This window comes from Prenolepis imparis, unplaced genomic scaffold (assembly GCF_030444845.1).
Source record: "Prenolepis imparis isolate NDT839.2.m4 unplaced genomic scaffold, iyPreImpa1.0 SCAF_9, whole genome shotgun sequence".
Lineage (NCBI taxonomy): Eukaryota > Metazoa > Arthropoda > Insecta > Hymenoptera > Formicidae > Prenolepis > Prenolepis imparis.
In genome coordinates, this window is record NW_028141167.1 from 1,421,217 (window position 1) to 1,449,052 (window position 27,836).

The window sequence follows — 27,836 nt, forward strand, 5'->3', positions numbered from 1 at the left end:
ATCGCGTGGAGGATCGATCGTTTTTCTACGCGCCGAAAACTCAACTTACGGTGGAGATTCGCCAATTCGCGTCTTCTTTTTTTCCTCCCGTGTACGCTTTGCGTCGATTTTGCTCTTGCAACGAAAATTTATTATCCTTCGAATATATTTGTAAATTTAAATTTAGCTTTTACATATTAAATATATACCAATTTGCTGCATTATAGAAGAATTTACATAATCGAGTTTAGGAAAGTGAAAAATTATACAAATCCATTATTAACTTTATTCAATTGTGTACGAAAAAAATATACATAATCACGTATTTTGGATAAAAAAATAACAGCCTGTCTCTTGGACTTTCTCCAACGTTATTCTTCTTCTACTCGACTTTGAGCTTAATTTAATTTTTACAAGAGATACAGCGCGAGACGTTCATTGACGGTCGAAAACGATGAAAATCGCGTCCCTATATATCATGGAGTGTCGCCACCCACCTTAAAACCGGTGGCCCGACACGCGTTATACATGGTCTCCCTTTGTAACAGATGTTAACGCAACCGTTTCTCTCTTTCGCGTTAGAAACTAGGACTGGGCCCACGGTTGGGTTATATCATTGCCTCGGATTACGCGATTGCCTCGTTAACGCGCGTCTGCATTATGCGAACACGCCTTCACCCACACGAGAAACTGTTAAATATTAATTATGGTTCGCGCTCCGTATGTGTAATGTATGCACAATCGTGCCTAGTTTTGCGTCCAATATCCACTCCATTAGCCGATTTGTGTAAATTAGAGCCGTCCACCGGATAGCGAATTACAATCGGAGAAATTTTGTCGTACAGCTATGCGAAGCGGCAATTTATCGTGCGGTTGAGGGTAACCGCCGCCGCTAAATGTAAATGCGGAGAGATACCCGCGAACAGCTCGTTCTACTCGCTCGGAGCTTGACTGATCTCGATTTTACCGTTATTACTTGGCGAGAGAGGGAGAGATAGATAGAAGGGAAGGGAAAGGGGGGAGATTATACTCGCGGATCGCTCTAATCTTCCGGTACGCTAATTAGTCCTCTCGCCGCGAAGGGCGTGCTTCGCGTGGGTAACTCCTTTATAGAGAATAACGACTGGTAAATGACTAACCGTATTTCATAACTCTCTCCTCCGCGTCTCTCTCTTTCTCTCTTTTTTATATTACGTAAAAACGAACTAGTTTCGTATAAATAAGTTTATAAAGGAATTTTCAACAGGCCAACGATGTATGTTGTATATGTATACATGTGTGATTGGCGTACCTTTTTAATTTTTCACGAGCTCTAACTCGATATTATGCGTAACGTTGTTGTTCGTTTAAAAGGCAGCCGTCATGCGAATATATATGCGTGCGACGTTTCATATAGGAGCATAACCATCGCTTTATCGTGCGATTATCCTCCCTTGCTGACACGAGAAACGTTTTAATGGGGAGTAAACGTTTCGACGCGGGATGGGGGACATAAGCGTGTTATTTTCTGACTTTTTCGCGATTTACATTACTACCCTCTTAAACACGAGAGACCACTCGATTGCGTATATATAGTCGATCGGAACTCGTTTATATACATTGTATGTGCCTAGTGCCTTACACGCAAGAAAGTGGATACTGCGTACATAAAAAAATATTATATATGTAAATGGAAATGTGTTTACGGAAAGTCATATACAGGTCGCGATTCCTCGAAGAGCATTACACATACACATACACACTTCCGCGTTTAATGTATCGATTATCCTTCCGACTATCCGGCTTTTATCAAGAAATTAAGATTGAGCCTCTGATTTCTCTCTACGCCGCCCATATATTTATTTTTTTTTCCCTATGAAAAGATGCTGCTTCTCTCGTGCTGAAGAGTGATATGCGCACACAAGTACGGTCGACGAGCGTGTAATCGTGAAAAGCGGCCGCGTTCCACAGTGAAATATTAAGCATTATGCGGCACTCACGTGAGTGGAAAGCACGCGAACGTAACTCGTACGCGCGGCCTGCCTCGGACCAAGGAACAGTATCGCGACGTCGGTATATAAGGGTACGTTCACCTCCTTCCGCTCTCGCGTCCGAGGCACGTGTTTAAGATCACGCGCCGGATTCTATTAAGCCGGTCAATCATTACCGCTTGTTGATTGCAATGATTGCTTTTCGGTCGACAGGCCTCTTCCAGAGGCCCCTGACCGCCGCAACGTTACGGAAATTATAGTTTATAGCGCGGCGTTTATTAATTAGAAGGATTAAAGATTTAACCCTCTTAGCCCGCGAAACACTCTTTGAGATCCAATGGTAATTTGTGAACCCTTCAATTATGCGATATAATTGCATGTTTGTCCTTTTAAATTAAATAACAAGATCATTTTTGCATCGGATAATTAGAAGAATAGAGGAAACATCCATTGGCAGGTTTTGAAAACTCTAAATAAACTGTAAAAATGATTTATTTAATAACATTATATATAAATATTTCAATTATTAAATATATAATAATTTTAATTATATTAATTTTTATATATAAAATATTGTCGTTTCAATAATAGTTAAATTATCAATTTTAAATATTTTTACTATTTATAATAATTAATTTAGAATTTTTTACGATTTATTATTTAATATTTTGCGATATGTGAAGAAGTCTTGTCATAATTAGTTTTTTAATTGTGCGGTATAAAAACTGAAAACTGTATCTAACAAAGTAACTTTTCTATGTTTGTAAATTAAAATTGATATTCGCGTCGGAGAGTTTGCGATCGCCGATAAAGTCCAGCGCGGGATGCTAATCGTCAACGCGATGCGTCTATAATGCGAATAGAATAAGAGATCGCGGATGATAAATGTATGCGCATAATAACGATACGCGCGCGTCGCGCATTCTCTCTCTCTTTCGCGGCTGTGAGTCAGACAAATGGAATTTCGTGACACGCGATATCGAACCGCAGCGGTTTATTAACACCCAAGGGATCCAGGTAAGGTACTCCTTGTAACACGCGCCGCCGTCGCCGCCGAGAGCTCTCTCCGGCGTTTCGAATGCACGCATCCATGCGTGGAAAAGTGTGCTGTGCACGTCTGAGCTCGGAGCGACAAGGAGCGACGTATAGAAGACGATTCATTTTCCGCGATGCCCCGACGGTTCAGCGCAGCTGCGTGCGCCCTATATGAATATCGGAGCGGAAAGAAATCCGAGACGCAAGCACGTGGAATATGATTGAGCTCGTATTCAGATCGTGTACAGACATTTGATAAATTTAATAACCGTTGTGGCTCGTGCCGCGCAAACGAGAAGAACGATAGAGGTAATCCTGGGGTTGTAATCGTGATACATTTTTGACGATAGGAAATAACGATGAATATGAAATTATATCGCTCTTGTGAGAAATGATGACAATTCATATAATATTTATTGCGGATATATTTTAAAAGGATTGATTATTTATTCCATCACTGTGGAAAATATCGTGGCTTTTATTTCGGTTTTATAATTACTAGAATATTTACAAAGCGTGCGCGCGTGTTACAATTTCTACAATGACAGCTGTTTGTTGTAAACTTGAGAATGTATTACAATTTTGTGTTTTACAATTCTCTCTTTTTTTAAAAATGTAATTAACTCGCGTGCATAAAACGGATAAAAACGCACACTATCAACTCCCTTTTAATCCAAAATACGCAAGGCTGCTCGCGAAATAAACATATCATGAAAAAAAAATACTTCGATAAATTCGATTAATCAATTTTACATTTGTTTTATAACAGTGTATTTTTATTCATATCTCTTCGTATTTTTTTCAATTGTTAGTTTCTCACTGAATTCAATGTATTTTTTAAATATTTGTTTTATGATATTTAATATTTTATTCCCTCTTCTCTTTATTTACAAGCATAACTACTACTAAATATTAAAATTCTACCATACGTTTGTGTAAAAAATCGGAACAGATGTCGAAATATTTTGCGAGCAAAATATATAGTTGTCTAACAATAGCGCTCGAAGGAATTCAAGATGTAAAAAAGTCCGATCTTATAGAGAGAATTTCTACTAGTGACCGTGACAGGGACGCTCTTCGTGCACGACTTCAATCTGCTGCCGTTGGGCTGCCAGGAACATTCTGTCGTGACCTGTCAGGTTTGCATGCCGATGTTCTCGCTTCTGACAAGTGCCGTAACATTGTATAACGTCGTACCTGGGGTGCACACACCGGGATCTCTCTCGCGTCAGTTTAAATGTCATTATTATTGAAGGAAAATTCTGCTCGAAATCTCTTTGACAATATTTAACATCGACTGCAACAATAATTGTAATAACAAATTTGTAAAGGGAAACAAATTGACATGTAGAGTTAATTATTATAAATTATAAAATATTTCATTCTTCTATAAAAGAATATTAATATACACGTTTCTCCGTGTGACTGTTAATCATATTTAACTTAATCCTTGCATATTTTCGCTATTTATAAAAATATTTGCAATAGCGTGAATATGAAATAAAATTTTTACCTTCAATTTTTAGTTTCCATGTAAACATATTTTTGCAGAAATGGGTAAAAAATTGCAAATTGCATCGTGTTACGCGTCCGCGAATGATAAGACGAGAGAGAAGAGGAATACGAGCGCGAGGATAGAGCGAGATAAAATAAAAGAGAAGCTGGGGGAAGAAAGGGGCAGCGCGCGAAGGCGAGAAAAAAACGGGAGGACGATGCGGGGGGCATGTTCGCCGCCGGCGTCGTGGCGTGTATCGCATTTAATTAGCCACCATATGCGGCAATTAATTAAGAATTTCTCGCGTTATTGATGGTTTCACCTGGGGTGTCCATTAGTCGATCCAACGACGCGCCGCGCCGTTTTCGAGGCTGAGAGAGAGAGAGCTAGATTCCGTCGGTTCGCGCAGTCAGGCGTATCCTATTCTATCCTATGCGCGCACGCTTTTCCACTAATCTATCCCCAGGATGATATACGAGCCCGACCGTAACGCCGGCAATTAACGTTTTCGCCCTCCGCTCGCTTTTGTTCTCCGATAACGATTCTTTTCGCAGGATGATTTTGTTTCTTCTGTTTTATTAAATCACGAGAGAGTCCGAGAGAGGGATAACACAGATATACGCGTTTTAGCTAGGAATTACGTTAATTATTACATCCTTTATTATGCCAATTATTGCGCCAATTATTGCGCTCGATTGTTACACATCGCGCGTAGAAATCTTCTTTGCTTTCACCGAAGTAGAAGTTGACGGGTGAAGAAAAAAATGCGTCGACCTTTGCGAGAAAGTTTTTTCAAAAAATTCAATTTCTTTCGAGGAAATAAAATACGCGGATGTACATTGTACCAAAAGTCACAAATTAGTATTGCGCGAATGTGTGTCGCAATTTTTGGGCAAATTATGGGAGAAAGTTGCGCGTAAAAGAATAATCCTTATAAAAAATTTTAATTATCCGCTGAAGCATGCCGAAATGTTTCGGTTCGTCGATTCTCTCGCGCTTCTTCTCCTCAAAATACGATGTGAGAACGACGTGCTTATGACAATAACTTCCCACAACATTGCGAAGAAATTGAATAAATAACACCGCATGTGGTGCAACACGCGTGAAAACAAACATTTTCAGTGATATATATCAGGTGTCCCATTTTAAAGGACCCACTCAAATATCTCATTGTCAGAAACACTGCGTTAAATCGAAAAATGTTTCCTACAAAAGTTGTAGGGTTTCGAGGGGGACATAACATAGTAATATTCATTTGACCTTGGGCGGCGTCTCCAAGGTTAGTGAAGGTTAACCTTAAGTGAAGGTGAGAATGAATTTTGAAGAAAATAAAAAAATGCTTCAGATAAAAGTTGTTCAAATTAATTAGTAGAAAAAGATGTTATAATAAAAAATATGGGTTTCCATTTAAAAAATTTATTCTCACCTTTACTTGACCTTGGAGACGCCGCCCAAGGTCATATGAATATTACTATGTTATGTCCCCCTCGAAACCCTACAACTTTTGTAGGAAACATTTTTTGATTTAACGCAGTGTTTCTGAGATATTTGAGTGGGTCCTTTAAAATGGGACACCCGGTATGTCTGCCCTCGATGTTCCGTAGAATACTATCTCACTTTCGAAGCCAAAAAAGTGATTATTTACTTATTCCGTATATTAATAAACATTTCGTAATAATTACACCGAGAATATTATATATACGATTACGTCGAGAATAATTTATTTCCGGTTCGCGGCGTTTATAATAAGGAGGCGAAAGAAATATATGAGATATGTGTATAATTAAAATATTAAAATTAAAAAGTAAAAACGCGCACACATTGTGTATACATATACGCATACCGAGCGAGATCTCACGTTAAGCAGGTTTCCGTTCTTTCGATACGGAAGACTTTCATTCGTTGTCTCGTCGGTGCATGATTCTCTCTCTTCAACAAGTGTTTATTTCGTAATCCCCCGGATAATCTATTAGAGAAAGCGAGAGACGCGCTATAAGCGTATTATTCTTTTATTCGCATTATAATTTCGATATACCGTCCGCCCGGATTTCCGTCGCCCGGATTCCGCCGACTTCCTCCTTCTCACGCGTTTGTAAATGTCGTCGGTACTTTCGACGCTTCTCTGGGGGCTCCGGAGAAGCGCTGAAATCGGCGGGGAACGGCGGCGCTTTTGTTTGTATGCATTCCGCGCGTTGCAATATACGTGACATAATCGACACGACACGCGTGTACGTACAACAAACGGGCTTGCCATTATTCGCGAACAATGGGAGAGAGAGAGGGATGCTCGCGACTGGAAAATCGCGTGTCTCTACCGGTCAAACGTGGTCCTGATACCTGATACATGACAGTTCATTAAATCCGGCTCGAGAGGAGCATCTCGATGCTTTCGAAGCCTTCCACATGGCGGATAATAATGAATCTCCTTCCAAAAAATTATGACAAATATTGTTCTTAACACTTAAATCGAGGCAGTTTTTGAGATTCAGTTCTTTAATTAATCTATAATTTAATTAATATAATGTCATTTTTTAAATATTATATGTATGTCAAAAGTCTTCAGAATTATATTTAAATTTATTTAGATTATTAAATATCTTATTGAAAAAATTAACGAAATTAGCAGATAACATTTTCACTCGTGTATAAATAAAAAATTGCATTCGAATGTTTTCCGGGGGTTTTTTTTTTTTTTTTTTTTTTTTTATCGAGATGATTCCACTGACCCAGATACCAAAAGCTCCTTTGCCTCTAAGCTTTGCTTAAGCTCGAGAGTAAATCGATATACGTAAGATTTTGCAGCGGGCGATTTGGCGCAATTGCAGTGAGGAATTCATGCTCCTTGCGAGATATATCGATTGATCCTTTGAGATGCGAAAAGTAGGCCAGGTATTGGAAGTTGGTTCGCCGATGCAATATGAGCCCGCGCGTTATAACCGATCGCTTTACTTTCGCTAAACGTCGACGAGGTAAATAGACGAGGTAAATGCAGAAAAGGGGGAAAGAAAGAAAGAGAGAGAGAGAGAGAGAGAGAGAGAGAAGGAAAAGAGCGGTCCTTACACCTTCGTGAACCGATCCCCTTGATTGCACCGATCGGCTCCTCTCGTGCGTCGCTGTCGGATCAACCTGAGGCGACTGTCGAGCATAGTCGTTTGATATAGATGACTGCGCTCTCGAGCGAGAGGACGAAAGAGAGAAAGAGATGTAAGAGAGGAGAGAGGAAAAGGAGAGGACCAATCTGAAGCGGTGAAGCGATCGTAGGGCCGAGGCAGAATGATAGAGCGAGAGGAAGAGAGAGAGAGAGAGGTACGCGAGGCTGTGGCGTGACACGTCGTGATCAGTAGAAAGAATCTCGTCCTGCAACCCGGAAACGCCGTGACTAACAACTCGGTATCACGAAGGTGGAAGGAAAAGCATGGAGACCCGTTCGTTCGCGGGGTAGTCATGATGGTGGTGGTGCGTATCTCTCCTCTCCTGGGGTCCAGGGGAGTCATCAACCATCGGCCGTCGTTGCGGGCCGGGGGATCGCGCATTATTATGACCACATCTAATTGAAACTCTACGGCTCTCGGCTTGAACTCGACTACGGCTCGCTCGGCAACGTATTAAGGCGGGAAGAATAAACTCGTTAATAAATCTCGCGGCATCGAGGTGCTCTTAATGAGAATACAGTTTGAGGATCCTGGCCGGAGTCCCAGATGGACCAGAAGAGTCCTGTCGAATGACCTTGCCGACCTTGCCTTTTCTTTATCCGACGCGGCGACGTGAGATTGATACTTAACAATCGAAACATTTATAAAACATAATGAGATTATCGGAATATAAATGCTGCGCAAATAATTTTATTAGAAGAGGTATTAGGAAAAGCTTGTGCGAACTCGCTCTGCAATTTAATATTTTTTTCTTTAATATATTTTCTCATAATTTAAATGCTTAGAAATTTGTAATAACAACACTTACACGAGCAGAAACAGAATCGAATATGAGAATTAAATTGCAAGAATAAATAATGTATCGATAGATATACATATTTTATTTCTAATTAATCACATTTGTTTGATAAATGCGTGTTATGAGAAGTTAACTTAACCGATTAAATAATTTCGGATTAAGAATCATCAACTGTGCAAGGAATTATCTTCTAAAAGTGTAAATTTGTTTGACCTAGGAGGTTAACGATCGAGATATTACTCCTCCAGCTAGATGATAGTTCAATGAACGTTTGTTATATTTTCTTCGTATCTTGCTACTTTGAAATATAATTCTGAAAACCGCGAATGCCGTCAGCTGCACATTTAAAGATGTAACGTTATTACGATTTTTATTTTTGCACGTAAAATTGATCCTACTTTTTCTATTTTGCGAGTCAAATTTAAAGAATAAGATTGACTATAAATATTTTATTTACATTTGTCATAATATTACATTATTTCTTGAATGACGTCAATCGCCGAATAATTATGATCGATTTAATTTTTTTTCTGGCGAATCTAGCGAAGTTAATCGCGACGACGTTTCACGTGAGCAGAAAATTAAGTCTATCGATCACGTATATCGCGGCGTGCACTAAGATATTCGACACGACAAGCGGTGTGTCCCCCTCTGTCCTAAGTCAGGATCTATCCTTTACGCCGCGTTGAGCATAAAGACACGCGCGCTGTCCGAAAAAGGTTTGCCGCTCCTTAATTTTTTGCTTTTGCCAATCCCATACATATTTAATCTTTTTTTTTCTATATATCCAAGATATTTCTTCGTTACATCTCTGTCAAACAGATATATACACGGATATTAATAATAATTGATTATATGATTGCCGATATAGCACTCGTTGAAATGATTAGATTGTAAGAGATTTAACATGCATCCACGGGTATAAAAAAGACAGACTTTTTTCGAGTTGTTGCGTAATCGAATGCGATACGAGCTGTCTTTTGCGACAACTGGATTAGCTCGTCGACGCTCAGGATTTACGAATCTCTCGTGTCTCCCAGCATCCAAAACCCATCAGCCGCTCTCGGTGAAAAGCCATTTCGCCATTTCGCGTATTCGAGACGTGGGGGAGAAGCTCGTCCTGCGCGTAAATGGAATGCCCCGAAATTTATATGACGGAAACGAGTTCACGACGGGTTAATAATAATATGGACCGGCACCCCTTACGTCTGTCTGCCTCTTTCTCCGTATTTTCTTACTCCGTGTCGTCTCCCTCATCCTCGGGTAGGATCAATAGTCTGGTCCGAGCAGGGCCGTCCGTAAAGAGCGCGTTGTCGGGCGACGAGAACACAGTTTCCAATCTTCATCTGTCTGCTCTATCTCCCGTCTTTCTGACACCTTAGCGCTTTGAAATAAGAACGATCGATGTTCCATTCTGTATCTTGGGGAAGGAGAAGGAGGGTAGGATCGTCGAGAATTCTCTCTGCAACGGCAATTTAACCTACTTTTTCAACAGCTTGAGAAAATTACTCTAAATTTAATTTTCTCGACTTTAAAACTAATTTTCTCGCAAGTTCTCGAAAAAGTGAGTTGAAGCGACGTTGTAATTAATCCTTCAAATGTTTTATTCGGCGTGTTACATTTTCTTTCCTCTCGACCTAGGGGTTGTCCTAATTCCAAAGTCTCGTATATAAGTACGAATATATTTCTTATAATATTTCTTTGATTAAGAATCGAGTGGTATCTGCTTTTTATCGTAAATTAAACTCTAATATTTTAATTGTTCGATTGAACATGTAATCGTTCTCTTGTATATCCGAATATATCTCGAAAACTATGCTCAATAATTGGAGAAACTCTAAGTAAGAGATGCTGGTGACTCGAGTGACCGGACCATTGAAGCCACAGAGTATTACATATCGCGCAGAACAATCCAAAGGTGAACGGCTGAGATTGAACCCGGGTCGCTGAGCCGGTGCTCTTACCAGGTACTATTACCGGATCACGCGAGCTTGCACTATGCATTTAATTCACTTTATGCTAATTCATTACACGTTCTTATGTAATTTGCAATATTTTCGCATCGCGGTTCGTCTTATTAGGAGAAAAGCTCATTTCGTATCAGCTCGTATCGTCGCGCCTATCTGCACGCCGCGATGACCGTTAATTACTAACACGGAAACGAGCTACTGAATTAAATGTAATTGCATCAAGCGCATCATGCGTGGAGATATAATGCCCGTGCTCCTATTTCACACGCGCGCGTTTTTATACCACCGCACGCATACATGTAACGATGAACACTTGGCTAACAGCTAACTCGCGTATTAAGGAAATTCGGTGTACAATATCAAGGAGAGCAGATATGGTATCGGATAGCGATGGGGCAATTAACTGTACATGTACATGATGGAACAGTAACGAAAAATTTTCTCGATTATTAAAGAATTTTTCGTTGCACATTACTTTCAATAATTATTTTATTTAAAAAACTGTTGTTAAAAAATGTTTTTATTAATAATCTTTGAATTAAAAAAATTAAATTAATATAATTTGTGTGCGAAAACACACAAAATAATAATATATAAACAAATGCAAATATAATTTTTATATACAACATGTGCGTAATATTTAGATTTTATGGAGTAAATTATATCGGTGCTTCCATTTCTGTTTATTTATTCTCCTCTGTTTTTATTCGTGAATATTTATTTAATAAACTTTTTTATTATAAAGATAACAGGAAATACTGAGTATTCGGTAACGGGTTCACTGCGAGTGTCGTTTCTTGTTGTCTCTATTTCTGCGGAATTCGTTCTTTCAGTCATGACTGTACAGTTTTGCCACATCGGTCGTAATATTACCACCGAGACGCGACTGCAGAAATAGGATCGCGTTCAGCCCCCGAACTTCCGTCGCGCCGACACGCTTCCGGCTTCTCTGTCGCAGTAACTCCGGCGACTGGTGGGAAGGGCGCGGTCCGATTCGCTTGCTCGTATATATAAGGTGTCGTCTGAAAGATAAATGGCGGAGCTGTGTTTTTCTGTAGAAATTTTTGAGCAAACACATTTTTTAATTATTTATTCACGTATCTCTGTCTTGCGTGATTGAAATCGATATTCGTGTATTAAAAAGAAAAGAGGTATTTTTTGCACACACAAGAATATCGCGAGAAAAAGTGCTTCTCTCGAGATTGCTCTCGTCGAGAGAGCTTCTCAAGTAATTTACTTGCTTTTTTCTTAAGTCGAGAATATCGGCAAAAAAGCCGCCTTTTCCATCAAAGATCGTCCATTCTGCATCGATTCCGTGATCGTTACGCCACTTATCATCCTCTTCTCGATCATCTTGCGATCCATCGAACGGCGGCGGTCTTTCTTTCTTTTTTTTTCTCTACTTTGGGCCGAACGTTCGTGGAGGAAACTCGATACCACGAAAGCCCGCACGTCTCGGGGACTCGAGCGCAATGATACGGAAGATCGGCCGAAGGGAGTATATAGGATGAGATGATCTCTTTCTATCGGCGGTGGTCCCTTGCCAGGCAAAGTTGCTTAGGCAGGTGACATACTATTGGAGTGTACATAAATCGGCCACCTCGTTCCCTCTCTCTGTTTTCTTTCTTTTTTTTTAATTTCTCCATGAGATAACTGTTGTCTAAAGTTTAACGAACTGTGGAGGGTTGCCAAATGGGGCATGCAAACCATTTACGAGATCATTGTTAATATTGTGTGGATTTTCGAGAAGATAATTTACGCAAAAAATGTTCTCTTCGCATGCAATAAAGTTGACACTCGAGAGAAATTCATTAGCTCGCTTTGGAAATATCGGAAAACTATATTAGTTCATTTTAATTCTAATAATTTTTTTATTTTATTTATATATTATAACGCAATTTTATCTATTATCTACTATTTATTACCTACTATATATATAGTATTCGAGCGAAGATTAAATAATTATTCTCTTTCTGTTATATTATTTATTACAGCTTATGGTTCTGTTAAAAATTATCATTTTATTGATTATATAGACAATATACGCATCATTAGAACTGCACTTTACGCATATTTTGATTCAAATCTTTTTTGAAGTGTACGATAAAATAGCAAAGTGCAGAAATCTCATGGGGAAAAGCGCGCTGAACGGCATGAAAGAGATGAGGGATCAAAGTGAGGTCGGTCGAGAACCGCGAAATAAAACCATCACGATCAAACGAGACCCGTCGAATAGGCCGAAAAGGGGGAGAGTGAACGAGTGAAAAAGGTTGTAAAAGCTCGCGCACACGGAGACCTGACAGGATAAGGTGGCGAAGAAGGATGGGATTTTAGATTGGCGGTCCATCGGGGATAGAGAGGAAGGACCGCCTCGTTCCTGTATAAGTGGGTCTATACGTCGGACGCGAGATGCAAAAAAGCGGTGTAGCCGATACTTTTTTTTCTCCTTTTACCCCGGTTCGCGACATAAATGCGAAATTAAAATCTTAGCGAGGCGATGAACATCAATTTATCACGACGATCGCGCGCAGCGTATCCTTCGCGAGGCTCGCGCGTATCTCTTTTTTTTGCGCGTTCACATTGTGCGTGCATGTTTGGGCTCTTTCATCGCTATGATGGATCGACCGGGCGACGAGGCGACGACACTTAAAATTTCTGGCCAAACCACTCTCCCCTTCTCGCATGCTTGGCTCCTCTGAATCTCAAGGTCGATTCAACGAGATCCTGCGGTCTCGCGCCTATCAATGGTATCGATAGCCGTTACCTGTTTTAAGTCGGGCTTACATTATCGCGATGCACGCAATGTAAGCCCTGTGTTATGCAAGGCACGCTTGACAAATGCTTTAATGATTAATAAAACTTAGCATGCTATTTGAATTTTTATTTAAAAATTTGAGTAATTTAATAAATTTTATTAAAAAATTGGATCTCACGAGCGAATATATTTCAGTATTTGAATGAAAAATTGCACAATGTATATTTTCCATTTTAACTATTTTCATTTACCAATTATCGTTTTATTGTCGATGCATAATGGATATAAAAATAAAAAATCGATTTGCTCTTAGAACGAGACTATATTTCGGGAGAATGCACAATAGACTCCGTCGTTTCTCCTTTGAATTTGATCTCTCTTAGCTTTTCGCCACACGAACAAGGTAGTTAGGATGACTTCAATAACGAGGTGGTGTTATCCCTGAGATTCGGCCGGCCAGGTCAGACGGGGTCGCAGCTCCATTGTATCGGCGAACGCTTCTAACTCGGTGCACTGAACTCAGGGCCGTATCGATACTCGATACACACACGACGTTGAGCATTCTTTCCTGCGCGATCAACATACCTATGTTGACAGTTAATTGTTATCTTCAATTGCGCAAATGATCTCTCCGATATATTTTATCCGACAATAAAATTCAGCGTTCAATGATTTTATTTGCTCGTGTGTACAGAACAGAATTGACGGTAAGATCGAAAGATCTTGTCCGATTAATCGTAAAAGAGGGTGATTCGATCCGAGCGATAAATTAGCCGCGAAAAAGCGACGTCCTCGAACGTAAATTTTCTCTCGCTCGGCCGGGCGATTCGGCCTATTTCGTGCAATTTTTTTCGCAGCGCTATCTCTTTCGATCTATAGAGCGGAACGTAATAACGTGTGTACTCGGCAGCCCCGGTAACGGTCGATACATACCTGATCGAGGATCGGAGGAACGGGATGTAACGACGACGGGGCGACGGTGCAACGGCAGCAGCGGCGACCGCAACCAGCGTTTCTTTCCTCTCTCCCTATATCTCGCTCTTTCTTTCTCTCCTATCTCTTTATCTTTCTCTCGGCCTCTCCTCAGCGTCTCCCTGCGATGCGCGCAGCATCGAGAGTGGCTGTATCGGGCACCCCGCTGCCACACTGACTCTGATATACTCGCGAGATATCCGGGCAAGATTTAGTGCATCCTTTTGCTAGCTGCCCCGCAGAAAATCTTGGCCGGGAATCTCCCTTACAACCGATCGAAATGTTTCTCCTGTCCTTGAAATGAATACCACGGGTGGGAAAACAAGGTGAGCACCGAGCAAACGATAGAGGCGAACCTCCCCCTCCCCGTCTTTCTTACCATTGCGCCTCGTTGCTATACGCTTCTCTTCCATTTCGTCTTGTTTTTCTGCGTCCTCCTCTGCTCTTGGTCGTCGTCGCGATCGCGCAGCCACCCCGAGGACGCGCCAGGACATTGTTCCTCTTATCGGCTCGTACAGCGTCCCGAAACTTTCATCCAATCTTACTTGATCCTTTAAACGTGTCGCGCGAACCTTGTTAGGAAGTTGGGAATAAGATTTAATTAAAATATACAATATTATATTTTGGCGATGTATATACAGCTAAGTTTTGTACAAGGATAACAATATTTTCATTACAATTAATTAATTCATGACACATGAGAATTTACGAGAATACAAGGATCTTTTTCTGACATTTTTCAGTATCCTATATCTAGAGCTAGATACAAATTTATTCGAGAAAAGCCGAGAAATCAAATGTCGCTCATTAATATTAATTGCATTTAACGAGACGTCTCGTTTGTTCCTCCAGTTTCTTGCGATCCATCCGAGTCGCGTGTAAAAACAGAAAGAGAAGTAAGATAGCGAAGGAACATCGAGAGGAGAGGAATAGAGGGGTGTGTGAAGTTGGCACCCCTATGTTATGCTATCATAGTTCTGTTAAGAGTTCTGAGTTATTTAAAATCATAGGAAGAGTTGTTGATAATTTTTAGAAATAGTTCCGGTCATTACGATAACGAAAATCAGTTTCAAAAAATAGGGGTGCCAACTTCACATTTTTTTACACATCGAGTTCTAATAGTTTTGAGCAGAGTTTTAAGGTTCTTTTAAATAGTTAAATAGTTCCTGATTTTTTTTTTGAAAGAGTTCTGCAATTTTTAGATAAAAAAACGTATCTTCAATATCGAAGATATTTCTAAAATATCAAGTTCCTGTGAAAAACGTTATGATTTTATAAATGTTTCGTAAAAGTGTATTAATTTTGAAAAATCAATCTCCGAAACTATAATAGATGGAGCCATGCGGTTTTCACGTTTTTTCTTGTCTTATCGAGTACGATTCAGAACTCTAACGTCTTTCCCCAGAACTTGATATTTTAAAAATATCTTCGATATTGAAAGTATGTTTCTTTATATCTCTATAAAAATTGCAAAACTCTTCCAAAAAATAATCAGGAACTATGTAACTAATAAACAATTTAAATTTACTCACCTCACGGTTGCTCCTTTGTTGTCCGATGCCTCCCCGGGCCTCCTTCTCGTACAAGTTTCGAAACACTTGAACTCGCGTTATTTTTTTTCGTTCGCGACGCGCGGCGACGCCCGGGTTTTAGCTATCACAATCTTCGGTAAAACGCGAGACTCGCGAGAGCTTATTCGCGCGCGAATAAAACCGAAGCTCCATTTTCGCGTCGCCGCTTTTTCCAAGACCCACTTTTCGCAGGGGCTTATCGAACGAAGATGATCAAGAGAGCGATCGGATTTATACGATAATTAACCACCAAAGACGCTAATTAATGCACCCGTCCTTTCGCGGACCGCAAGAAACGGCGATCACGAACAACCGAAGAAGAGCACTGGAGCTAGACTGGCACTGCCAGGTTCGGAACGCGCAACGATACGTCGCGCCGAGTCGTAGTGGTGGGGGTATGTAGTCGCGACGTGATTCGCCGAGCTCCCACGTCGCAACCTCTACATACCCCCACCACTACGACGTGGCGCGCGTGTCGCTGCGCGTTCCGAACCTGGCAGTGCCAGTCTAGCTCCACCTCCAGTGCTCTTGTTCGTGATCAACGGTCGCGCCTTTCTTGCCGGTCCGCGAAAGGACGAGTGTATTAATTAGCGTCTTTGGTGGTTAATTATCGTATAAATCCGATCGCGTCGCACGTACCAATATCGTAATCGCGATCGCACGCGTGAGATTGATCTCGTCGGCCGTGAATCTCGCTCAATATTCGTCTCGCTTGCGTCCTTGGGCGACTTCAGTACGTCGCGGCGAAGTCGCCATCTTCGTTCGATACGTGCTGCTACATTCTCGTGGTATTTTCCATCATTCATGATCAACGGTCGCGCGCTTCTTGCCGGTCGGCGAAAGGACGAGTGTATTAATTAGCGTCTTTGGCGGTTAATTGTCGTATAAATCCGATCGCGTCGCGCGTACCGACATCGTAATCGCGATCGCACACGTGAAATTGATCTCGTCGATCGTGAATCTCGCTCAACGTTCGTCTCGCTGCATCCTTGGGCGACTTCAGTGCGTCGCGGCCAAGTCGCTCTCTTGATCATCTTTGTTCGATAAGTCCCTGCGAAAAGTGGGTCTTGGAAAAAGCGGCGACGCGAAAATGGAGCTTCGGTTTTATTCGCGCGCGAATAAGCTTTCGCGAGTCTCGCGTTTTACCGAAACGCGTCGAAGATTGCGATAGCTAAAACCCGGGCGTCGCCGCGCGTTGCGAACGAAAAAAAATAACGCGAGTTCAAGTGTTTCGAAACTTGTACGAGAAGGAGGCCCGGGGAGGCATCGGGCAACAAAGGAGCAACCGTGAGGTGAGTAAATTTAAATTGTTTAATAGTTACATAGTTTCTGATTATTTTTTGAAAGAGTTTTGCAATTTTTATAGAGATAAAAAAACATACTTTTAATATAAAAAATAATCAGGAACTATATAACTATTTAAAAGAACCTTAAAACTCTGCTCAAAACTATTGGATCTCGATGTGTAAAAAAATGTGAAGTTGGCACCCCTATTTTTTGAAACTGATTTTCGTTATCGTAATGACCGGAACTATTTCTAAAAATTATCAACAACTCTTGCTATGGTTCTAAATAACTCAGAACTCTTAACAGAACTATGATAGCATAACATAGGGGTGCCAACTTCACACACCCGGAATAGAGAGGGTTAGAGAGAAATTTCGGTTTTTCATCGCGAATAGAACCACCTGCCAGTGCGAATCTTCGCATAAATTCTCGGCTCTCGGGCCAATAAATCGCGCGCGAGTCCTTCTTGGTTGTAAGACATCGCGATGCCGAGCCAGCATCGCTAGCGTTATATCCCGGCTCTCCGCCGGAACTTGTGTTTTCTCTCTCTCTCTCTCTCTCTCTCTTTCCGTTCTTTACCCTCTATCCTCCCAAGACGCCACGGTGCCAGACGTCGGGCCCATTCCTGCGATGCGTTTTGTTTTTCACGAAAGTACGTGGTCGCCTTTTCCTGTCACGTTCTCGCCTCCCTTCGGTCCCCCTCGGCCCCCCTCGGCTTCCTTGGTCTCACCCTTCCGTGCGCACGCTCCAGCCTTTCCTTCTCTTAAAATAATCAACCTAGCTGGTGAATCCCGGAAATGAAATTGCGTCGGAATCCCGGAGCACGTGGGTTGTCCCGTTTGAGGGAAGACAACCAGAAATTTATTTTATATTATAAGAAATTATACGCACTTGCAGCGTGATGTATTTACGTCGATTCTCGAAGACTCTGTTATATAAAATTATAATAAAATACCTTCTGTATAATGTTAGATTAATTTTTTTTCTTAAAGAACGTAATGACATTAATCTCAAATACAAGAAAATTAAATTTGCATTAATTTTTAAATTTATATCCAATGACTCGAAAAATTATAATAATTAACAAAATTTGAATTCTATTAATTGGAAAATTATAACAATGATAATTATATCACTACAATTTTTAAATTGCTTTTATATATCGAATTTCTATTTCGTTATCCTGTCATTGTTTATTAATTAAAAAAGAACGAAAAGTAAAGCATGATTTCGCAAAAACCATTTTCGGGATGCATCCTTGGGATACAAATTGGAAATTATTTCGCCATACAGTGTTTCAATCTCCTCACCAGAGAACTGTATTGGATTGTGTGCGAGTTTAAAGCCCCGAAGACAGCCCGGTTGTTTCTTTATCCTGCCGGTGCATCGACAGCACGGGGGGAAGGGGGGCAGCTTCGGTGTTTTCTTTTTCTCACGTCTCCCCGCCGAATCGCTCGATTCTTTTTGGCCTGGCGCGTCTGCGCTCGTCAAGCCGCGCGAGAAAGCCGCCTTTTTCATTTTGGCGCCCGCTAGCTATGGTTTTAAATGCAAATTTCGAGTCTGCCGGACGCGACCGAGAGTCCGGCGAGCGTTGACCGTCCGAGGATTTTGCCGGGCTCGGATTTGCGTAAGAATAGCGCAGACGGACGGTCGGGATCGAATGATTCTCTCGCATGGCTGCATGGACAACTCGTTCCTGTAAAGTGTAAATGAAGCCCGGTTGCAATTACGAGACGTGTATGTACTCGAGAGGCAGGTAATGACGATCGCACTTAACAATGAGCATATTCGCATCTCTCACCTATATAAGTGATACGATTCCCTCAATTATTTTTATGCGTCTCTCTCTCTCTCTCTCTCTCTCTCTCTTAATTGGTTACGGATTATTCGAATGCATTAAAGTTCGTGATATTTCACATGTACAAGGTCGAGCGTTTCAATTTCAATCAAAGTACAAGGTTAACTTTATTCTGTGCCATTCAAACTAAATTAAATTTTTTTTAATTAAAAGAAATTATTAATTAATCGAGTCGCGCATATATGTACATACGATCGAGTATAATATGACTAGTTTTTTTTTTATAAGTAATATTTAAGTACGTTTATATGTAAAACCGATCGTTGACCGACGCGTGCGCGCTATCGTCTTGCCTTCATACAATATATCACGTTCGGGAAGAGGGTGTCCCGGTGAGCCATCACAACACCCGTTACAAGTATTATAAAGAATCACGACGAGCCGGCATCGCGGGGTGGTCCCGATACGCGGCTGTTTGTGCCCGGGCCCGAAAAGGGCCGCACCACTATAATGATGTGGAGAAAAAAAACCAGGAGGTGGACTGGTGAGTACTAAAAAAAGGAGCAAGACATCAGAGAGAGAGAGAGAGAGAGAGAGAGAGAGAGAGAGAGAGAGAGAGAGAGAGAGAGAGAGAGAGAGAGAGAGAGAGAGAGAGAGAGAGAGAGAAATGAGAAGGAGGCGCGGACGAGAGCGAGAGTGAGCGTGGTGTTTGTGCGTGTCGTGTAAAATAAAAGGCCGGGAGTTCGGCAAAAGACGAGGAGAAGGCGAAGGGGGGGGGGAAGAGAAAGAGAGAGAGGCAGATAAAAGGAGGACAAAGACCGAACTGAAAGCGAGCCGCTGACACCGCGAAATGATGAATGCATTTGGGAAAGGAGCCGCATAAATCCCCGAGAATAATACTGCGGTCCAGACTAGCGCGTTTTGGCCGAACTTAGCCTTGAATTTACGCGGACCTTGATAAAGAGAGCTAAGATTGCTCGCGGATCCGAAAGATAATCTCTTTTCAAGACCATTATCTGTGAATTATTAATCTACCCGCGCAACAGAGTATATTCAAAGTGGTCTCCAGAAACTCTCTACTTGTAATATCAATTTAAATTATGTACCTTCTAAAAAAAAGTACAAGTTTTTATATAGAGCAAAAATACATTTTTGTTTACTAAAGTATTTTTCGGCAAAGGATAAATTTGCCAACTATAGTATACTTGGTACAATATGCGCTAGAAATGCAGCAGTCTCGCCGATGACTGATAGAGCCGTTCGAGAGAACCTACCTAGCTCTGATCGATCTGCCTAAATGAGCGAGAGAGAGAGCGAAATGTACATTCGCTTAGCTAGATGCATTTCGTTTGTCGGTGGTCAACCGCGCGGGCGCGGGCGGGACACGCTCGTCGAGAGGCGTGGGAAGCTACGGCGAAAGGTTATGGCTATCGCGGAAATATTTCACCGTCTTAGGGGAGAGCCGGTCTCTCCCGCGCCCGATCTCTCGTCGGATCGCGCGCGCCCGGGTATTTATCGTAATAGGTAGCCGCTCTCTCGCTCGTCGCGTAATGTAGCCGTGCGCGTCGGAACGACGGGATAATAAAGTAGCGCGAATGGGGCGGCGAGAGTCGGAGGGAGGAAAGGGGAAGCTATTTTCGAGGGTTTACTCTCCAAAAATGTGCACTGCTCTCGGATGCGGTCTACATCTGTCCGGGAGAAATCGACGATATCACGCTTAACACGAGAGAACTTAACTTTACACTTTGTGTTATAAATTATATATAATATCTATTATATTTTAGAACATATATCTGACAAAAAAAATTATACGATAATCAATATTTTTTTTAAACTTGACATTTATGTATATAAGAGGTGTTGCGATATATCGAATAATTTTCGAATAATTTCACTCAAATATTAGTAATAATCGTTTCGGGAGCGCTTTTATATGGAGAATTGAACTCGTAAAACAAAGACGAGTGTCTTTGCGAGCCCCAAGACAACAGAGGGCGGATGCCCGACATTTAAGATGATCCTTATTGCTTGGTTAAGGATAGTCTCGGGAAGGCTGGACGGTTGCCAAGTACGTGACAGGAATAAGGTCGAATCCCCTCGACTTTCGTGCTTGCGTCTGCTCGCCGTTGCCAAAAACTCGATAGTGATCGAAGCGTTTTTTCGGAGAAGGCTCTGTTAATTTCGCGACACGATTAGTTTCAAAGGAAGGATTAAATGAGCGCGAGAAACTCGATCGCCGCGATATAAATCGCATACAGATTTTTCTGACAGAGTTTCTACTTTATCGCGCACATGATAGACAGGATTTGTAGTTATCTGTGCAAGTGCTCGAACAATTTCTGCGTTCATTGCGTTTAATGATGCGGATTCGTAGCCTGAATGACGCAACACGCGCAGTCTCGATTTATAGACACGTGGGCGCGTGGCTTAATAGAACTGTCTCGTAGTCTCTAGTTGAAGAAATCGTGCTCAAAGTTACCAAGTTTGCGATTGTCCGAGCGAAACAGCGGAATCTATTATTATTGTCCAAAACTTTGCATTCAAACATAAATTGAGAGATACTATCAATGCAATGTAGTAATAGCAACGAATGGAGGAGATACGAGAAAGAAAGAACACAAGTGGCCTTTTCATACACGTTTCTAAAATCTTGATATAATATATAAATAAATTGAGATATTGAATTTTTTATTAACGCTAAATAAAATATAATTTATATTGTATTAAAACATGTTAAATTCCCGACGATCTCTTATGAGAAGAAAGATTCGATTCCTCGAAGGAAAAGGGTCGTGTATACGTTTCTGTGGAGTTTTGCCGCAATGAATCCCGCGCGCGTTTTGCGCGAGACTCGGAAAAGAGACACACAGAAAACAAATGGAATTGCATACATGGCGCGAGCGAAGGCTTATTGCGTAAAATGAATCACAAGTGGTCAGGCAAGCTCGCGCGAACGTGCAACCGGTCAAAGGAACCCCCCGATTCTATTGCGAGTCCCGACCGGTTGACGATGGAATTTCTGTACGGCCGTTGCTTGTTCTTCCTTTTTGTTTGTTCGTACCGCGCCTTGTCGCTTTTGCCGATTGTATTCCTAATTTTCTATTTTTCGCGCGTCTTCTATAATTTAGGTAAAAACGCAGATCGATGTCCCAGGGGGACAAATATTCAAAGATATATTAATTATCACGAAATATTTATTCAACTTTTAATTTCATACACAATTATTTTATCTAAAATTTATATACATGTATGACAAAAATTTTAACGCTCTTTTCTTCATTTAATACTTTGACGAATTTATGATTAATCTTTTTTTAGTGAAATTTTGATAATGATATATCGATATATGTTTGAAATCACAAATGAATTATCTTGTAATTGCGTCAAAATCATGGATTGAACATGACGTGCCATAAAAGATATTGAAAATGACGTGTAACATTCTTATCTCACAGATCCCTGATGTAAACTGAAATATCTTACATGTCAGACTTACTCTATAGGCGGACTGCGAATATATTTTCCACTTTAGTTAAATTGAATTTTAAGTGAGGCGAAGTAACTTTGCCAGACGTCGGGACGGCTAGGACGAGAAGCGAAATATGAGGGCATTCGTGAGGGTATTTCCTCGAGATTCCACGTTGCCGCTCTGGAACTCCGGTGAGAGAAAGTGCCGCGCCCCCTCCGGGAACGTCAGTCCGAGTTCCTCAGAGATCGGGCTTCGACTTGCCTCGAAGCCGATTCTCGGCCGACGTGTGACGCAACTTCTTACATTGTCCATGTCGCAAGAGAGCGCAGTTTTGGCCCGTAACCGTCGTAAATCTTGATTTGCACGCCCATCTCGCAGGGGATTCGTCTTAACGACAAATAGCAAAGAGGCTTTTCGATCGCGATTTAACGATCGCTCAGCTAAAGATTCATTGCATATCCGTAATTGGCGATTGGAGATACGCATTGCTAAAAGGTCGGAAAATATTTTCCGTTTTTCACAAGCGTGATTGATCTCAAGTACTTAAATCTACTTAAAGTGATTCTTCACGTTTATCTAATTTTAGCTAACTTAAATCTGGTGATATAGGTTTCCCTGATTTTTTTTCACGCGGATTCGCAAGAAAACGTTATACCAACGTCGTAAACTTTTCGATTTCGCTTTTAATGGCGCTATTTATTGATAGTTGACCGGAACACGGCTACCTAAATCGGGCCCCAGCTGCCTCTCCCGCCACGATGGGAGCACGGACCCCGCATCTGGCTGATTTAAAGCGGCCATAATTTATCAATTTAGTGAGGCATTTTTCACCCGACGGATCCGTCTGTCCAGTCTTCATACGTACCACCATGATAGGACGAGTGGCGCGCATAAGGCGATATACCATATATACCGGACGTGCCTCCCCGTTGCGCGCGAGGTAGGCAGCAACAGAGCGAGATATTTACAGTCCCCGCTTATACCCACATCCACACAACGCGGTTTTACTCCTTTATTCTCCCTCTTCCTTTCCCTTCCTTTCCGCTTTGAACACCCACGCACGGATACACGGCGAGGAGATACAGGGACGGGTGTTACGTGCACCTCTCTACACCGAGCTGCTGCTGCAGCTGCTCCATCTTTCTTAGCCAGAGAGAGCACCCGGAGGATTTCGTGATTCAGATTTTCCTCCGGAACACGATAGATAGACGGCGGCGGCGGCAGATAGTCGAGAATTATATGCGCGCGGGAAGTGCAAACGCTTGCATCATCGTCTAGAGTAGACAACGGATATTGGAATAACTGGCGGAGATATATATTAACACTGAGAAAGGGCCGGCAGACAGAGAGAGATCATGTATATCGCAATAGTTCTCTTACGGCCCGTCTACGTAGGTCGTTTATTCGCGAAACGCGTTGGCAGACACAGAATGACATGTCATCATATGCAAACGCGAATCAGCGACAAGCTGAATTAACTTCAACTTTTCGCGTTTACGGCGTGATTGCGTTGACCAATGACAGAATTGCAATGATTTTGAACTGTCTCGATGGCTGCTTGTATAATCTGTCAGTGCCAGATTTTTAAAAATCTTTTTTAATGCAAACATATTTGCAACGACTCATTATCTATCATTATCATAGCGGTTCTGTTGTTTTTTATAATTTCATAAGATAGATCTTGAAAACCTCCGTCACATAGTTGAAAGCCTATGCAAAACACGCGAAAGACGAAATGTCGGGAAATAGAGAAGCAAGCTTTGATTTAATAAATGTAATAATTGTCTTCTTGTCTTTGCGAATAAAAAAAAATAGGACGTGAGAAAGCGCGGAATTGAAACTTGACCGTAAACTGAACAGCGCTTCGACCTTCCCCGCGTGCCAATTCGATCGCGATCCAAGTTTCCAGGATTATCATTGAAAGGGTCCCACCGGCACGTATACCGGACACCTCCGCATACGGTGGTCGTTAACGGCTCCTCACGGCCCTCGCGGCAGATAAAGGGGCGGAGTTGTAGGTGGAAAAGTGTAGGTAGGTAGGTAGATAGGTAGCCGCGCGGTAGGTGACTAAACACACTCTCTAAACTTAGATGGTACGACCTTCCTGTCTCACGGTTGACTTCCTGGCTCTTTCTTTCCCGCGAAGCAAACGTAGACTCGGGCGAAGAATATCGTCGCGGGGTACCGTGAGATTATTTATTCGTTTAAACAGATGCAAATGACCGAGGTGAAAAGCCTCTACGTAACGGTAGAGCGCAATCATCGATACTTAGAAATAATGGACTGTATTTACGTCGAAACGCGCCGTTATTATCAAATAACAGACGTTATATATCAGCGTATTATTTTTTTATATGCATTATAAATATTATCTCGTTAGATATTGTTATTATTAAAATATAGTGTAAGTTATCACATTTTTATTGTGCGATATTATTGTCAAATAATATAAATAATTTTAATATATTATTTACTTTCTTATTCGTCTCTCGTTTTTTTCGCACATATGATGGGAAGAGATCGAGAAGTTAACGATACAGTCAAGAGGGTTCTATATTCGCTGACAAGCGGAGATCTCGAGAGTGTATAGAAGATTGCGATAGAAACATTGCGATCAATCGATCAAACGTCAAATATATGTCAGGAACCCGTCTTTCACCTATACCCTAAACCCCAAGTCTACGGAGCCTCGTTCCACCTATCCTTTTAAATTAATGAACCGACGATGCTCAGAAAGCGGAAATAGGTCAACTTTGAATGACCTTTCGAACTCTCTCTCTTTATTAATTTCTAAACACGAAGAGTTGAGCATATGTGTGTATGTGCACATGTGCATTTTCACTCTCTCTCGTTACTATATCTTGCGAATTAAAAAAAATTTCCGGTCGAAAAAAATATAATTAAAAAAAAAGATTATATTTTATCGTATTTCTCGATATTATATACATATTTTAGATCTATTATATCGATGATTAAATATTATATAAACGACATTTTTCTTATCCAGAGGAAATTATTATCAGATAACTCGCGTCAAATAAAATTGTTTCTACTTTTTAATTTTTTACTTGGTTTCGAATATCAATTCGCAATTTCTCAAGATTACATAATCGGGATTCTCAAGTGCAATTGATAAATTTATATAAAAAAAAGTTTTGCTCCAGAACTTTCTATCCCCATGTCGAGCTACAATTAAATCTATAATGTGAAGTGTCGATGAAAATGGGGGGAAGAAGATCGCCGTCCTCGATATTAAATTGTTCCGGTTTAACGTCGAGAGGGACGAACGATAAAATTCACGAAAGGGGAACGTCACATCCTCCGCAAATTAAAAACCAGATAGAAGAGAAAGAGAAAGAGAGACAGCGGCCTCGCTGTCGATTTGGAATGGAGGTCAAACGACGAGCGAACTAAATTGGAGTTGATCTAATCGGAGTGAACTTTGTGCTTGTTAGTTTTTTCACTCCCTTCTCTTGCGACGAAAAAGTCGTCAATCACGAGAATCCTGCATCCGCGCGACAATGTTCGGGAAGTAACGTCACGTAAAATCTCCGTGAAATCGTTTTTTCGTGGAAGATTTGGCCTCTCGAAGCTAATAACAAGCTTAATGGCTACTTAACGCATTTATTGAATAAGCTGAGAGTGAAAATTGATCAGTATATATACTTATTATATATATATATCTCTCTCTCTCTCTCTTCTTTTGGAAAATTGATACAAATTAAGCAATTATATAATGTATATATTTATTATAAATTTATTATATTGTTTTTAGAGTATTTGTCATAAATCCGTACATTCTTTAATCCGATTGCAATTGCGCGATAGTCGCGTGATAATCGAAGATCACGATTCGATATATATTTTTTTTTTCCGCGATAATTGTATCTCGTGAACGATGAGAGCTCGTTTCATCGTACACAAACGCGATTATCAGATAACAATTATCGTGCGATCGCGCGATAATGGACAGTCACGCGTGAATTATGTTCCTGTGCGGCAGCCGCAATCGCGAGGAAAACGACAGTCGGACGCTTCCCCTTCTTGTCCTTATCGGACGAGGCGTTATCGCGGCGCTTTGACGGCGTGATTGAGTCGCGATAAATCACCGGATGTCGACGACGATCGACGACTATTCTCCTCCTCGGTTTTTCTCTTGTTTTTTTCCCTTTTTTTCTTTACGTCCACGAACGATTCATTACTCTCCGCTTCCATAGGGATGCGCGAGGACTTTTAAGGTGGCGGTGATCCGTCTTGCGGACCATCTCTCAGAAAATGGAGTCGCGGCCAGAAAAGTTTGCTATTACCGTTCCTAATGAGAATCGTTACATTGTAAAACGGCCCCGACATCGATGCACGGCGAAAGTTTTCATCCGTAGCTGGACTTGGAAGCGCGCAACGCGATATCGTTTATTTATATCGCCGCGATGCGATACGCAACAATGTGGGTGTGTACCGATATGGCGATGAAAGTATCGATCGAGTTGTCTTGAAACAACAATGTGAAATACCCACGCCATTTTCGGTATGTTTGCCGGCGAAAACGAACGCGGACGGTCGACCATTCTTTTCCCACATTTCTCCATCGTATTTCATCGAGATCATCGATAGAATACCGAAGGTATCGTGTCACAATATTTGCCACTCTTTTGTATTTATATATTTTTATTCCATCGCATTATCGGAAATAAAATATAAAAGTATGTATCTAACAGGATTTAGATTTACAGTTGTTTCATATCGTGAGCAGTTTAATAACGAATTGAATAATAATAAAAAAAAAATATATAGCGTAAAATAAATATCTAAAATGAGTAAACAATAAATATTTCCACATGATATAATTAAAATTATCGTTATACATCAACATTATACTTTGTAATCATATAATGGTATGTCTGTTTAATAAGGAACATAATTGATATGCATCCTTTTTCCTTTCATCTATAATCTATAAAATCTATATCCTCTATTGATATTCGATGTCCCGGTTACTTCTGACTTTAAGGGCCCAACCCTCACGACCGGGATGTATTTATACATCACCGGCACGTCCTTCAAGGCGTTCGGCTTCTCCTCTTGACCTTCCACCCTCGATATCCCACTCCCGATCGCGACTAATCGTTCCCACTCGCGACTCCTGATGTGTATTCGCATTCGCACACGCTCGTAGACAGCTCTAACACTGTCACCACTACCATCGCGAACTTGGTGGAAACAACAACGAGCGAGGGTGGTGTCCGACCCTCTCTCGGTGGCCGCCAAGGCGGGGAAACGAGGGGAAGGAGGGGGTAGAGAGAGCACTCGGTCGATCTCTCGTCGTTGCCAGGCGACCAACATCCACCACCAGGTGCTCTCTCTCTCTCTCTCTCTCTCTCTCTCTCTCTCTCTCTCTCTCTCTCTCTCTCTCTCTCTCTCTCTCTCTCTCTCTCTCTCTCTCTCTCTCTCTCTCTCTCTCTCTCTCTCTCTCTCTCTCATCTCTTACCCTCGCGACTAACCCTGGAAGCGTAACTCCTGAAAACCGGCGCCGTGGCGCCATCTACGCCACCCTCGCGGGGGATTTTACCCCTCTCGGGGGTTCCCC

General features: G+C 41.4%; 2 protein-coding genes across 10 annotated transcripts in view; one reads left to right on the forward strand and one right to left on the reverse strand.

The window, feature by feature from the left end:
• Prosap (SH3 and multiple ankyrin repeat domains prosap) overlaps positions 1-27,836 on the forward strand; it is a 120,388-nt gene that overhangs the window by 46,659 nt on the left and 45,893 nt on the right. The gene's annotated exons all lie outside the window — the stretch shown is intronic.
• Positions 11,046-27,588, reverse strand: LOC145940505 (uncharacterized). Of its 2 annotated transcripts, none has more exons than XR_014426020.1 (4): positions 17,565-17,833; positions 14,507-14,699; positions 14,089-14,421; positions 11,046-11,422 (listed from the first exon to the last, which is right to left on the reverse strand). XR_014426020.1 is itself a non-coding variant. In XM_083045734.1 (4 exons), the coding sequence occupies exons 1-3, from the start codon at positions 27,407-27,409 to the stop codon at positions 14,393-14,395; spliced, it is 384 nt and encodes a 127-aa protein (XP_082901860.1). In that variant the 5' UTR covers positions 27,410-27,588; the 3' UTR covers positions 11,046-11,422; positions 14,089-14,392. The 2 variants fall into 2 exon arrangements, 1 of the variants encoding a protein (XP_082901860.1); XM_083045734.1 differs by lacking the exon at positions 17,565-17,833 and adding an exon at positions 27,248-27,588.

Coding starts and splice junctions, on each gene's coding strand:
- LOC145940505 (XM_083045734.1), bottom strand. CDS start 27,409: ATGCGAATACACATCAGGAGTCGCGAGTGGGAACGATTAGTCGCGATC. Junction 14,700..27,247: donor TTGGGCCCTTAAAGTCAGAA/GTAACCGGGACA, acceptor CTTCCTAACAAG/GTTCGCGCGACACGTTTAAA. Junction 14,422..14,506: donor TATAGCAACGAGGCGCAATG/GTAAGAAAGACG, acceptor ATTCATTTCAAG/GACAGGAGAAACATTTCGAT.